At 45.0% G+C, this 15462-nt stretch overlaps 1 protein-coding gene across 1 annotated transcript in view; it reads right to left on the bottom strand.

Annotated features, from left to right (window-relative positions):
• Positions 1-609: 609 nt before the first annotated feature.
• The window catches only part of LOC108784872 (VPS10 domain-containing receptor SorCS3-like), a 436296-nt gene continuing 421443 nt past the window's right edge, over positions 610-15462 (bottom strand). Inside the window, exons 27-31 of the mRNA XM_018553807.1 lie at positions 14865-14992; positions 6526-6659; positions 1879-2018; positions 932-984; positions 610-705 (exon numbers count right to left, since the gene is read on the bottom strand). Of these exons, the coding sequence (XP_018409309.1) occupies positions 610-705; positions 932-984; positions 1879-2018; positions 6526-6659; positions 14865-14992 (551 nt within the window). The remainder of the gene's footprint in view (positions 706-931; positions 985-1878; positions 2019-6525; positions 6660-14864; positions 14993-15462) is intronic.

The raw sequence follows: 15462 nt of genomic DNA, 5'->3' as shown, positions 1-15462 counted from the left end.
AAGATAATCGGAGAGGGTCCCATAGTCGTCTATGGGGCTGTGTCACAAGGCCGAAGATGAATGGAGATTGTTACACAGATGTCTAGTGGCTATGTCCTGAGGCCAGAGATGATCGGAGAGTTACCATAGACGTTTATGGGGCTGTGACCTGAGGCCAAAGATGATCAGAGATTGTCCCACAGAGGTCAATGCGGCTGTGTCCCGAGGCCAGAGATGATTGGAGAGCGTCCCATAGACATGTATGGGGCTGTGTCCTGAGGCTGGAGATGATTGGAGAGCGTCCCATAGACATGTATGGGGCTTTTCTCCTGAGGCTGGAGATGTTTGGAGAGTGGCACATAGACGTCTATGGGGCTGTGTCCTGAGACCAGAGATTATCAGAAAGTGGCCCATATACATCTATAGTGCTGTGTCCTGAGGCCAGAATTATCGGAGTGTCCCGTAGACGGTGTCACGTTTTTTAGCAAAGATAATAATTCTTGTGGAACACAATATGTCGGTATTTTTCAACTAATTTGTTTAACCTCTGGCACAAAATAAAGGCTCATGTAAGTCCAGTAGATATGCAGATTGCCTACAAGATGGAGCTGATGAGAACAAGTAAACAGTTCAAAGTGAAGTCATGCAGTAATGCCCATTGGCCACTTGTTGTCTTTTTGGGAAATACAGTTCTCGAGATGATAGCCACAGATTCAATATGGAAACCTATTGGCGTAAAACAACACATATAAGAAGAAATTACCAGTTCTTACTTCCCTTTGGGAACGTGTTGCAATGGTAGCAAATCACTCTGGATCAGATGACAACGGCTCAGCAGGACTTTAGAAAAATCCAAACTTTTGTCAGTGGAAATATGGATGTCCCAGATTGCTGAGAGAAGGCAGCAGTATGGCAGATGGAAATCCACAGGACAGGTAAGTGTAACTCTTACCACAATGTACCAGATCAGCAGGATTACCACTGTGAGTTTGATGCTGGAAAGAGCTGTCAGCAAGCACAGGCAAGAGGAGTGAACTAACATGCAACCTTAGTTGCTTCAGCATAGGTATGGATGTGAACACCCTTCATATACCTGATGAGGAGGGGTGTGTTTGAGGATTTAACCCTATGTAACAGACGGCTGTGAAGACTTGGGGCTATAGAAATGCCGCCATCAGATAGAGTTAAGTATACATATGTGGAGGGGAGGGGGGCTAGGTTTGGTCAGGAGAAGAGGACAAAGTGGATAAATACCCTTTGAAGGGTGAAGGTAATGCTTCTGTGGTGGGCTTTGAGTTAAAGTGCACTTATCCTTTAATTACAGATCTGGATTCTGCTAAGCCCTCTTTAAACCTGTAATGAGAAAAACACTCAAGTCTTTCTTAAACAGTTGCCAGGCTCCCATGCTGATGCATATCAGCTTTGAGTGGACTAACAAAGTGAAGCTCATCTGAACCAGTGTAAGGAAAAGATGGCGGCCGCACATGCATGACAACCCACATTCCAAATGGCCAGAAAATAGGCTTTGGTGCGCATGTGCGTGCAACCGTAAGTGCGCAGGAAGACGCCTCGTGCACAGGAAGTGACGCCTCATTCTAATGGATTGCCCGATATAAACAAGCCTGCTATTTGCTACAGTGCTGATGGTCTTCAGCTAGTCCCCTTGGGAGCCCGTTACCCTGTTGGATTGCCTGTTGCCTTGTTCTTGACCCGGATCGTTTGACTCTCTCTCTCTCTCTCTGTTTGCCGGCTGCCCTCTGACCTTGGCCTGCTTCCTGGACTCTCCCATACCTGTCGTTTTTGTACCTCGCTGCCCGGCTGGCTTCCTCGACCCGGCTCCTGCTTCACGATTCTGTCTCTACGCTACCCGCCCGGTTTGACCTCAGCCCCGTTGACTACTCTGCTTCTGGACATCTCCAGCACGGTGTCCAGTTTTCTTATCGGCACTTGTGCTTCTCGTTATCCTCCCAAGCTCCGTCTCCATCTCCAGGGGGTGCAGGACACGAGACGCAAGAGAGGCCTCCTCATCCACCGGTCTCCTAACAGGTACATGACAACCAGGATGCTACCACTGAAAGTAGAACTTGCTTTTTATTTTCTAATGAACATGGAAGAGTTAGAACCTTTGTTAGGCTTCTCTTGCTGGCTGGGTGACCAGAAGTGAGGGAAATCTCCCTAATGGAGAGGCCCTTACCCTCCCACATTCTATCCCAAACAAACTGAAATTGAAAAAGAGCGTTGCACTTTTCAATACATACTTTTTTGGCTTTAAATGCTTAATATCATTAAAGTGCGATGGCGGTCCTTCGGGTACACAGCGTTATGCATAAGTAATGCAAGCTCCGGTCCAATAATCAATGGGACTAAAGATCTCTGTTGCAGTTCCCGTGATTTATATCTGTGCATTATTACAAAATGTCAGACTTGCTCTTCATTAAATACACCTGAACAAATAATCTATTATTCAATTTACCTTGGAAATACAGAGACGGGACATGGCCGGGTATCCCTTTCAGGTCCTCACTGTAGCTGTAAAACATTTTGTTAGGTACGAATAATGCACTCAGATCCCGCTGCTTAGGAAGTCTGGGAAAAAAGAAAGTACTGAGTGATATTTTAATTAAACCGAGGTCATGAGGAGGAAAGTTGATAGAGAGGGGTGTCTGGGTATGTCTGGGTATGTCGAAACTCGACAGCTTTCCGCAGCGAGATAGTCTACGGCTCGGCATGGAGTTCAGCCGAAGAACAATCAGCCAGGTGTCAGAAACTAACGTCTGAAATAATTTAACGTCTGGGATCAATGCCTGGAGAAATAAAGCATTAGAGGTTTGGAATGGCTATTAAGAATTGGCTCTCATTCAGATTAATGCGCGTCAACGATGAGCTTTTTCCTGCTTGCAAACAAAAAAGACGTTTACCGATGAAAAGGATGCCAGAAAACAAGAGCTGTGGCTACTAAAGAAGACGGTTGCCTAAATCCCACCCTTCCATTCTCGAATGTGTTACACTGGCCACACTGGCAGGGCCAGATTTCCATTTTGGGTGCCTGTAGGCACAAATGGATATCTGTTTAGCCTGAACCGGCTCCCCTTACCTTCTGTGGGACCCGCCGGCTTTCACAAATGCAAAGAAAGACCCTGGCGTTGTGTAAGGCTGCCCTAAACACCTGTCCACATCAGGGCAGCCTTACACAATCCAGGGCCCTTCTCCTGCGTTTGCGGAAGCCGTTGTTTCCTGCAGGCGCTGCTGGTCTTGGAGCAGCAGGGTGCATTTTGTGCAGAATGTACTTTGCTATTGCCGGTGTTTTATCTTGACACAACACCAGATATTAGGCAGAAGGATAAGCAAAGGATAAAGCACAGGTTTGCTTTAAAGCCCAACTGAAGCTTTCCATGTAAATGAGCTAAATATAGTTTATTTTCTTTGGAAAGCAGCCACAGCCTGAGTAAAAAAGCCTGTCCCCTCCCAGCATGCTGGAGAGGAGGACCCTTCCTCTCTGTTTTGAAGCCATGGTCAGACCTATCACATAGAAATCAGCAAAACTCATGCTCTCTGCAGATTAGAAAGCTCTGGCTATGACTCACCAGGGGGCATGTTGGACCTCTGCAGAGAGGGCATGACTTCCACACAGAAAGCAAAAGTCCTGTGCTCTCTGTGTGGAAGCAGTGGCCTTTCTGCAGAAGTCTGACACATCCACCATGCTTATTTAGAACAAGGGCTCTGCAATCAGCGGGGAGCCTGAGCTTTGCTGATTGCAGCTTGCAACCAGGCGTGTTCCTGAGGTCCATGCCATCTTGACCTTCCTGGCACTGCCAGCAGACAAAGAGGTGCTCTGGTTCTCCTTCTTAGATAGTTCCAGACCTCACCTGGGTCCACATGTGGCCTACTGCAGTTTTCAGGCCTAGTTAGCTTCTGCAACTATGTACACCATACCCCCAGGCTAGGCATGGTGATGGACTGCCTGAGTACATGGAAATTCCTGAGAATTTATACACTTCCCCAGCATACATCACTGACCATGAAACCTAGTGAATTTCTGAAGAGACATAAACACTTTCAATGTACTTCAATTGTCCTCCCCACTCTGTGGCAAGATCACACCCCACTACAGGTAGGTGCAAGCAATGGCAGATCACCTAGGAATGGACAAATGATCACAGACTGAAAATCAGTCAGACTGACTACAGTTCCAGCAACACTAAACTTAAAGAGCTACTCCACTTAGGGCAAAGGGGCTACAGCGTTAAAACCACATTGTACTCATATCTGGAGTGAGCAAATGTAGCTGCCAGAAAATGCATGTATATGGGGGGCGGGGGGAACGACACAGTAAAAACTTCACAGAGAGCCTAAATCCTCACCACTCTATTGAAAACAAAAAGTTTTGTCTTTTCATACATTTTAGTTCCCAATGCCCTGATTAATGTCTTCCTAATGTGCTCTAATATCTGAACTTTTTTTGGCAGGAATTCTCCGACTGGGAGAACTCCATTGGCGCGGTTTGCTCTTGACATAGTCGAGCTACCGAGAAGTGCAGCATTGTTAATTTCGACGCTGAGGCTCCTATCTCCCGGGTATTAAAGGGGTAATTGAGAGAAGAAAAAGATGTGTTTTTCCGCGGAACGGCCCATAAATAAGAGGCGGCGGGGTCGCTAAGGCTTTTTCCTGGCGCCAGGCCCGAAGATTATTTGTCTTTCGCTGAGATCTCAGCAGCGGGAGGCAAGGATTACAGAAGCACCGCGCGGAATTCTAACAGGCAAAATTCTCAAGTTTAATAAAAATAAATAAATAAACAGGAAACAACGGGGGATTTACAGACGTGGAGGGAACTGAGAAAAGCCTTAGAAAAGGAAAAGCAAATACAGCAGCTGAGACAAAGTGACAGGAATATATCTGACGCAATGTCCTTTTGGCTGGCAGGTGTAGATACAGTATCATTTGAACTGATATTTGGTAACAGAGTCTAAAGCTGACTACACACCTTCCAATATCATTGTACATCCTAAATATACCAACAACTACACTATATGGCCAAAGTTTGTGGACACCACCACATTTGACCATCACATTTGTATGAGCTTTTTGGACATCCCATTCAAAATGATGGACATTTATATGGAGTGGGTCCTCATTTGTGGCTTTAGCAGCCTCCACTCTTCTGGGAAGGCTTTCCTCAAGATTTTAAAGAGTGTCAGTGGGAATTTGTGCCCATTAGTCGTCATTTACCGATGTTGCATGACACCTGGCTCACAATCGAAATTTCAGCTCATCCTAAAGATGTTCAGTAGGGTTGAGGTCAAGGCTCTGTGAAGGCCACTCAGGTTCCTTCACACCAAACTGGTCAAACCATGTCTTTATGGCGCTGGCTTTGTTTCCAGGGCTACAGTCATGCTGGTACAGAAAAACAACCACAAAGTGCACAATTGTTTAAAATAGAGGGGTTTATACATACAGTTAGTATGACAGTCAGGTGTGGTAGCAGGCCGGCAAAGATGGAAGGAGCTGGAAAATTGAGGCAGCAGGACGGAAGAGAAGGTATTGTTGTCAGAGGCAGACCAGGAAAGGTGTCAGGAGCTGGTATTAGGCCAACAGAGGTGGCAGGAGACAGTAACGGTGCAATCGGACAGCCAAAAGTGGTGGCAGGAGCTGGTAATGGTAGCAGCAGCAGACCTTAAGGGGTGGCAAGAGCTGTTAATGGTGGCAGCAGCAGACCAGTAGAGGTGTCAGAAGATGTTAATGGTGGCAGTGGCTAGTCAACAGAGGTGTCAGGAGCTGGTAATGGTGGATGCGGCACACTGGGCGAACGTTGCTTGAAGCTCTCCAGCCCACCCCACCTGCAGCAAAGGTTGTACATCTCAAGGGTACAGTCCTGCTGGCCATTGTGTGCCAGTGGAAGATCACACATGTGCCTTACCTTGTCCTTGTCTTAAGCTTGTTGTGCAGCACTTTCTGTCAAAAAACCCTGGATTAAAAGATATTGGATTAAAATATATAATTCACGAGTTCAGGTGGGTCTGCCTGATTGCACACAAATTCAAAAGATTGAGCAGGTAGCCTCTCATGCATAGTCTTATTAAATCTAGAGGAGATTTGTCAAAATAAATTGTAATTATGTATGGCCTCTCATACACTGCAAGTTTACAGTGGGTTACTTTTTTGTCTTCCAGTCGAGCTACATAGGGTGACTACCCTGCCCCCCAATAGATACAGTACAGTATGTGTTGTCAGCTTAGATGTTCAATGGGAGATGAGAGTGTTTGGAAAGATGGAGTTTTTAAGGCACTCCAAATGATGATTCAAAATGATCTTTTTATATAAAATGTATAAAGTTTATTAGATGCATGATTAAAAGAAAAAAAAGAGGAAATGAAACAAGAGTAATAGTGAGCATAGACACTTCAAATATCCACCGCTGTCCTAGGTATTAATTGATCCACATCACGTTAACATGATTGGTTTGAAAAGTAAATGCATAGATACAGTTCATTGCAAAAAGTATTTTATAGGATTTTTTCCCCATTACCTTGCAAACTTAGATTTACTCACCTAAGTCCACCTTCCAGGTCCCTCACCTCTTGGTGGAGGGCTGCAAATACAGCGGTGCAATGGTGACCCAAGACCGCTGCACCCCTGAACTCCCCTTCACTGACGTTGTTCTTTTTCTGGACCCTGAGAGGACCCTGGCCGACATCCAATAGGAAGTTTCCACGTCATGCAGGCTCTGATCTGGACACCCAAAGATTGAGCCAAGCAGCAACTAAAAAAAAGAGCAGACTTGGGGTTGTGCCATCATATGACCTTGGCTTAAAAAAAGTAAAAAAGGGATTTAAAGGAGAACTACAAAGGTGAGTGCTTTTCACTCACCTCATAGTTCTAGCCGACCTCAGGTAAGGGGTGTGGGAGGGGGTGAAAGGTATCCTGGAGTGGGCCTTTAATGTTACTATTAATAACAGTCGAAGAGCTACAATCTGAAATGATTTTAATAAAGGAATACATGTATCAAACTATAACCCTTGCTTAATTTGCATGATAAGAATGGCATCCAAAAGCACTCTAAGGTACTCAACAACCTGAAACATCCTACTACAAGATACATAGAGGGAACCGTAAAGCAAAAAAGAAGAAGCAGGAAAAGAAGCTGTGATCTCTGTGAGAGGTAATAAATACCTGGAAGCATTACACGTGCTGCACTTACAAGAATATACACTGCCCAGCCCCCAAAAAAGTCACCACCTGGATTAATGTTATGAACTCGGGTTGCTTCAGTCCGCCAGGTCTAGGTTCAGCAATGTCCCCAAAAAATGAGGCCAGCTGTCTACCTGAATCTACCGGATGACCAGGTTTTTCCATCAAAGGATTTTATCCTCCCTGATGGCACGGGCATGTTTCAAGATGACAATGCCAGGATTCATCGGGATCAAAGAGTGGTTCAGGGAGCATGAGACATCACACCACAGAGTCAAGACCTTAACCCCATTGAGAACCTTTGGGATGTGCTGCAGAAGACTTTACGCAGTGCTCCGACTCTCCCATCATCACTACAAGATCTTGCTGAAAACTTAATGCAACTCTGGATGGGAATACATGTTGTGACATTGCATAAGCTGATTGCAACGATGCCACGGTCACAGCCAAGGCCCTGCGCCGTAATCAAAGCTAAAGGCTGTCCGACAAAATATTGACTTTAATTTTTTTGGCCAATCGGTGTATCTGATGATAGGGCCACTTCAAAAACAACAAATGTATTCTTTTTTTTTTTTAAGCAGAACCTTTACCAGTAAAACCTATGCGTTCAGATGGTGATGTTAATATAAGAAGTGCGGTGTGACCTGTCTGTGCACATCAAGAATAAATTATCGCTGTGCAATTAGCCGTCATGCTTGTAGCTTTGGGTTTCTATAGCTAACATTTAGGAAAGTGCATAAATTATGATTTCATGAGGGTTGGACTTTTCCGCTCAGTCTTTATCACATCAGATGAGTCCCTGGACTGTCCCAAAGAGCCTTGCTCCACTACACCACAGCGTTTCCCTTCAACACATCTTGCTGTTCCTCGCCACTATAAATTTGTTTGATGGTAGCCGTCTCCGGGCAGCTTGTCTTGGCTTAAATCAGATATAGAGATATGGTTGTCTGAGTAAATTAGAAAGAGAGTTACGGTTGCCTGCCTTCCCTCGGACTGCTCACACCATGCTAGGTCTCTGTGCAGCAAAATATTCCTTTGAAGGTTTCTGCCTCTCTAACCTTTTACTGGCCGGTCTCTAGTCTCTCGGCTCCCCATTAAGTTAACCAGAAACTGTGAAGCAAAACCAGGCATGGTAGGCCTTTACTTGATTAGCTAAAGATCACCTTGACAGCGCGAGCCTTGAGCTTTATGATGGAGGGTGTTGTGTTGCTAATAGGGGACATATTTTAGGCATTATTAGCATTGCTGGCCTCTGATTAGTACAGCACGCCACCCTTTTGGTTTAATTAGCGACATGCTCACGGAGGCAAAGTGGCGGCATGTTTCAGAGCCACATCAGTGCCATTTGACCAATACCACGCCACGCTCCATGTATGGTGCAATCAACTCAGTGTAATGTTACAGAATGGATTCAGTGCTAACAGTGCAATTAGAGATGAACTTATAAGTATATACACTGACTGGCCAGATTATTATGACCACCCCATCAGTACTTCGTTGGGCCGCCTCGTGACTCCACGAGATGATGAAAGGTGATGCGTGGAATCTGACGCTGCACTGTTGCCCTTCTGTTTTCTTGTACCAGTCTTGCCACTCTCCGTTCTGCCCTAACATTGACTAGTCGCTGACGGCCACAATTCGCACGTTCAGACCCAGATTTTCGGCTGACAGTCCGGTCTTTAAACACTTTAACAATGAGCCCCTCTTGAACATTTAACAAATTCTGCTGTTTTGCTGATACTCGCTCCATGGTTCAGAGCGCCAACAATCATCCCGCGTTCAAAGGCTGTTAAATCGCGTTGTTTCCCCGTATCTTCAGAAACAAATCACTTCTACTGTCGTGGTAAACAACCTGCTTCCCTATTTATAATGGTCTGGCCCTCTAGCAACTTCAGCGCCAAATTATAGCTAATTTGCCTACAAACGTCAGGTGGTCATAGTAATCTGGCCACTCAGTGTATATATATATATATATAGCATATAAATCACATAAACTGTGATTTCATTTAGACCGAAGATTGTGTCAAGGGTACTCACATATCCATGTACATTTCACAATCTGCAAGGTAACCCAATCAATCCCCTCCCCATGGACCAGTTTATTCCCATGTTCCAAAGGGAATTCATTCTGGTCAGAGTGTGGGAGGGCCATGAGTCAGCAAGACTAAACTGGTAGGGGGCCCATGGTACTTATTTAGAACTCTCTGGTGGGCCACACAATCGGAGAAGGAATGTGGCTTTGTGGGACATGTTGTCCATCATGGAACCAGGTGGGAGGCAGCCTGCAGGACAGATGAATACGATAAGTAATTCTCTGTATTACTGGAACACTAGACTAAACAAGCATCAGATCTGTAATATATGGGGGGGCAGGGGACACCTACATGGAATTTCTTTCATAGCTTGCCTGCATTATGCTTTAAAGTGTCTTTAAAGTCAAGAGAATATTTTTAAAACCTGCACCATTTATCATTCAAAAACAGCCCTGGATCTCCAGTCTAATGGCTGTGTCTAGTCATGGGAAGACAGAGATCAGTCTGTCAGTCATAGGAGCAGTCACCAGTTCGCTACAGGGAGGTGAAAGCAATTTCTCAGACTCTACTCTCTCTTCTCGCCTAGACTTTACATTGCAACAGCTCCAGGCAAAGGAGGCAGCAGAACAGCCAAGAATATAAAGACTACCACACAGGCACCAGGATTTACATATTTGTGTCATCTCAGTCTAGGAGGTAGATTCTGATCCTGGATATTGCCCAAAACAAATATGGCTCCGTCCTTTTAGTGATCTCTTTGAGGGGTAATAAATACCTGGAAGCAGGGCTGCTTCCAGGTATTGAGGTAGATTGAGGCTGTTGCCTCAGGGGGCAATCATATTACAGGGTGCGGCAAGTGTAGGTACGGGGGGGGGGGCAACAGAGGGGTGGCCACAGCATTCCAAGTTGCTAAGAGCTCTTAGCAACCTGTGGCTCTGTCCACTCTGTCTGGCTTCCCACCCCCCAGCTCGCTGACATCATTGGTTGTCAGGGAGCTTAGCGGGATGCTCTGGTTGGTGTCCTGCCATGCTCCTGGCAACCAGTGATGTCAGTGAACTGGGCGGGACCAGACAGAGCAGACAAGGAGCCACTGACAGGCACGGCTTTAACACAGCTGCTAGTCCTACCGTATTAGTCGCCCCCTCCTCAGCAGCAACCCAAACCCCAAATCCCCTCCCACCCCCCCCCCCCCTCCTTTCAGCGGCTTCAGGTGGTGGTTAGGTTAGCGATGGCCCTGCCTGGAAGGGCTAAACTTATACATTACTGAGCTTGCAACTTTAACCACTCTTAGCTATACACGCAGTCCGTCTTGTGGAGGGGAACATCTTGAGAACCCAAACCTGAATCCTTTTTTTTTCTTTCTCTACACCATTCCACTGTTCCCAAGTATGCCACCACCCAACCATCTAACCCAAAATAAACACGACACCCGCTATTTGGCATCACCCAATCTGAGGATATGACTCCTCCCGCAATAGAGAAATCCCTATCACAAAACCACATGTGACCACACCATAAGGGAGAACCCAACTACCCCATGACAGATCTACCAGGCTGAAACTCTAGAAGGGTATCCAGGTTCACAATACCATTTCCACGCTCTTCACTACGCCACTTGGCACTGCGGCGCAGATATACGAAGCTGCTTCCTCTGCTAAACAGCATCAGCAAAGAATCCAATTAGTTTCTGCAAATTGTTATAGCGCCGGTTGGGGGATATTAAACTATCTTTAAGTCAAGGCTGGATCTTAAATGCATTTAAATGAAAATGTAAAAGTTTTAAACCAACGTTCCTGCTGGGAGCAATCACAATCAACTCACATAATTCGATTTTTACAGTCGCATACATACATTAATACTTACTCAATATGTCTGTCACTTTCCTCCGCTGTTAAAAGCTGGTGACAATTTTTCTAAATGATTCTTTTTTTGCACAAGGGGGTGGTTGAATCTTAAGTTTTCTTCATTCATCCATATTAGTCACAGCCGTTAAATGCAGAAAGTCTAATTATGGTATTTTATAAAAGAGGGAAGAAAAAATAAGAAAACGTTCTCCTTTTTTACCCCCTCATTGTGGACCAGAGCCCAAAAAAATGACATTTGCCTCCCTTGGCATCTGGGCTGTGGTCCCATCACAAGGATGATGGATGAGGACGCTTATGATCCTGGTGCAGTTGGCAGGTGATGTACAATGGATATAATTTACTGTACAAATGGACTTTATGGCAATTTGGTACTTGGAATGCAACTAGCTCCAGCTTTCCGGGCCTCCTTTGATCTGTCATTCTGGAGCGCAAAGCAAAGTCTATCAGAAAAAAAAAAAAAGTTCTGTTGTTTTGGCCTCATTCTGAAAGCAGCACGCCAAAATTATTTAACCCCTTAAGACTCTTGAAAGTATATCTAAACCCAATCTCTAAGGACCCGGTCACTCCAGCAAACATGTTAACGCGTGCTGTGTTGCGTTAGGACCAAGAATGTCCCTATAATGAAGGGCGGCATCTCTTTGGGTCACATGGGGGCATGGGTCAGAGTGGCATGGCTTTACTCCTGCACAACGTTTGCAGTATGTCTGCTGCCCCCATGCAGGACAGAGCATCCCCAGTTGCTAAGAGTAGGGTGGGTACATGTGTAATGACCATACATGTCTCCATGCCTAGCTCTTAGCAACCTGGGATGCCTGGCCCAAATTGGCACAGGCTTTGCCGGGCAGAGCATCCCTTAAGCTCTAGGCAACCAGTGACATCACTGGTTGCTAGGAGCTGAGCGGGAAGCTGGCCAGAGCATCACAGGTGGGGAGATGTGTAAGGGCCATATACATCTCAATGCCAGGCTCTTAGCAACTCAGCTCGCTCAGCTCCTGGCAACCAGTGACGTCACTGCCCAGGAACTGGCCAGGATCCCAGCCAGTAGAGCCGGAGCCAGAGCTGGGCAGGAATATAAATCAGAGACATACCCCCACCCCTGGTTAGCATGCACCAGCGCCATCCTCCCTGGCCTCAGGTACCGAAAAGGCTAGGGAAGCCCCTGGTTGATGATTCATTCATTTGAATGGGCTGCCCAATGTACCCTACTGGACCAAAAATCATATCTGCAACATTTTCAGCAGATCACTGCACGACAGCAGACATTAGTGCATTGTCATGTGTTGCCGCATGGTACTTCCAGGTGCATCAGGGTGCCATTGAAAACAAACAGCATGGCATTGCACCAATACATGTTAGGTGTGTTGCCGCATGTTGTGATAATGTGTGTGTTATTACAACGTATAGATGTATCCTGCAGCACTCTTTACCGGGTTGTGATATTACAATTGTTATTACAATGTCCCTTCATTTTAAAAATTGTTTAAAGTCGTTTAAAAGGCATTATTCAATATTTCTTAAATCGGCAGCTTTCATTAATATAATACCTCGCAAACCTGCATGTATAAGCACTTCCTTTTACATGGTGACAACATTCTGTTGCTGTCTCCCAATTATGCCCCTGCCTTTCAGTTAGGGTTTACATTTGTGTTGATGTCTGTTTAATGGTAAAAAAAATATTTATTTTACCAAATAAATCTTTTAAAAACTATACTTTTCAAGGCTTCTATGAACCTGATTAGCCCCTCACCACTCTCTCCTCTCCTTTCCTTCTTCTTTACTTATCTCTCTTATACTCTCTCCCTTTTTTTTTTTTCTTCTTTCCCTTTTTATTTTCTCAATCCGATTGTGATGATTTCTGGGTTTTGTTTCTTGGAACTTTGTTTTGGTTATATGCCCAGCGCAGGTCGGATGGACTGTCACTGCACTCGAGTATATTCTCTGACCCATGTCTGCTCAGTTGAGTGTTCTTTTATACAAAATTGTCCAATATCAAAGTGATCTGTTATGACAATGTGACCCTTTTGCTTGATTACTGTATCATTCGGATTTTTGTATCCTGAAAAACTTCTAATAAAAACAAATGTTAAAAAAAACTATACTTTTCTGTGTAATGTGCACTGACTTAAAATAGAACATATATTATTGGCTCCATATGAAATTATAAAAACCAACTGTATGTGATATATGCTTTTGTAAGATTTTAAAGGGCCAGTCAAAACTGATATTTAAACTGCATGTGGACCCAAACGTTTTTTTTTTTTTAAAGATTGGTATTAAGTCCTCTCTCATCCAAGTTGCTTCATCAGTTGTAATGAGTGTCAGGAACCTACTCCCATGTTTATACACACACACACACAGGTAAATAAGTCCCCTTAAAAGAGAACTATGGGGTAACCTTTTTATCCCATAGTTCTCTTAAGGGTCACAGGACATATACTAATGTCCTCCCATGACCCGAAGCTCATTGCCCGCTATATACTGAGAGTGCCGCAGCCAGGACAGATCCTGCCAATGCTGTCAAGATCCACCCAGCTTGCTGATTGACAGCAGGCTCTGCCTATCTAGAGGCAGAGCCAGCTGTGCCCATCCCCCTCCCCCATCCGTTCCACCAGTCAGCGCTGAAGGTTCTGAGAGGGGAGGGGGGAATCACTGCAGGGAGCCGTGACTAGCAGTCACCGCTCTCTGCAGGGAGATGATTGGAAAGTGAGAGAGCGATGGTATGTGTCCGCTCACTTCCCGAACTATAGAGCCAACGTGTGACAGTTTCAATGACACACGTCGGCTCTAACTGTGAGGTTGAGTAGAAATCACTCATAGTTCTCCTTTAATTCAATCACCATGGAATGAGTTAAGGATGATTGCCAAAGAACATGTAGGTAGGTAGGTGTAGAAATCTCCATCCCATTCAATAACTCCAATCTTTTGGTGCAAAGAAGTCTGGGACAAGTGTTGATCATTCAAGTTATAAAGTTTCAAGTGTGAATTGTTGTCAAGGTTAGAGATAACAAAACAGTATTATATGGGTGTGTTGGATGGCGTCAATGGTCCTCGCCTCTTTTTAGGAAATGGCTGTTCCAGTTGGACGTAGATGGCCTCTTTAATGCCTCTTGTGAACCAGCTGTCCTCTCTATCTAAAATGTGCAACTCACGGTCCTCAAAAGAGCGTCCCCTCAATAATGAATGTGATAGATACTTCTAGCTAGCATTAAAAAAAATCTTGATTTTTGTCAGAGAGAAGTAGATGTCTTAATTACATTGAGTAGCTCAATGACATTAACAGCCATTGCGTTCCTGGAGGCCTACCTCATGAGAGGTGCAGAGAAAATGACACCAAGAACCACTCGACTCTGGAAAATGTTAAGTAGCCACAACTTCATTCTTCCATCCGTCAATGAGTATCACATCTAAGTCTCAACAACGTCTTTAGAATCCACTCTATGAGGGGACTGATCCTGGCCAAGCCTGCAACTAATACAGCTCAGAGAATTAAAAAGATTGGACATGTCTTGGAGATAATTCACTTATGAGGGTTATTAACAGAGACAACCTCTTAATCATAGAATTGTTTCATCCAGAATTAAGATCCTCGATACTAGATTAGAAATGTAATAGCTTATTAGCAATAAGAAGATTAAGAAATGTCTGTCACATCATTTTTTTTTTCATTCTAATAACAGCAAATGTTTATTATGGTCTATTACACTCTAGTCCACCTCTGCAAGTCTTTTGTAGAAGACTTACTTTGAATGGGTAAACTGGTAGAATGACCATGACTACTCCTAAATGCGGCCACCAGACTTACCAAGTGCAGCCTCCTTGTGTTTTTTTGGGGTCTTTCCTCTCCTCTGTAATTCTGCAGGTTGACAGTGGCCTCCAACCTGAATGCTCCGTCCTTCAGCACCAGGCACAAGATCCATGGGCAGCACATCACTGTGGGAATATGGTCATGTGTTCATGTGTAAGGTAGGTAGTGGGAACAGCTGTACTTCAGTGAGAAATCTGGCTGGAAACTGGAGATCTGTAGAAGTTCTGAGGTTGTGGTGGGGTGTAATAGTTGTATGTGCTGAGCCTAATGGGTGATCATAGCAGAAGAGCATACTGTGGATTTCAAAGTGTATTAAGGTGTATGGTGCAGGGTATTGAGTTTAACAGTGTGCATGCTGCAGATTTGCGAGTGTACTGGGACCTATTTTTAGGAGGGCTGAATCTAACAAGGTGCATACTGGACAGTAATCAGAAATGCAGTGCACTTCTTCCTTGCAGCACTGGGAGCCAGGGGCTGACTGGCAACTTTTAGCCCAGGGGGCAAGTACAACCCAGAGGCCCAGGGTGCAGCAACTTGGCCCCCCTCCCGCTCTGCCTCGTCCCCGCATTATCCCCGCCCGCCTGCCACTTTTGCC

Source organism: Nanorana parkeri, unplaced genomic scaffold (assembly GCF_000935625.1).
Source record: "Nanorana parkeri isolate BGI_ZX_2015 unplaced genomic scaffold, ASM93562v1 scaffold130, whole genome shotgun sequence".
In the NCBI taxonomy this organism is placed as follows: domain Eukaryota; kingdom Metazoa; phylum Chordata; class Amphibia; order Anura; family Dicroglossidae; genus Nanorana; species Nanorana parkeri.
Note: the sequence above shows the minus strand (reverse complement) of the source record. Positions and strands in the feature narration are given on the sequence as shown.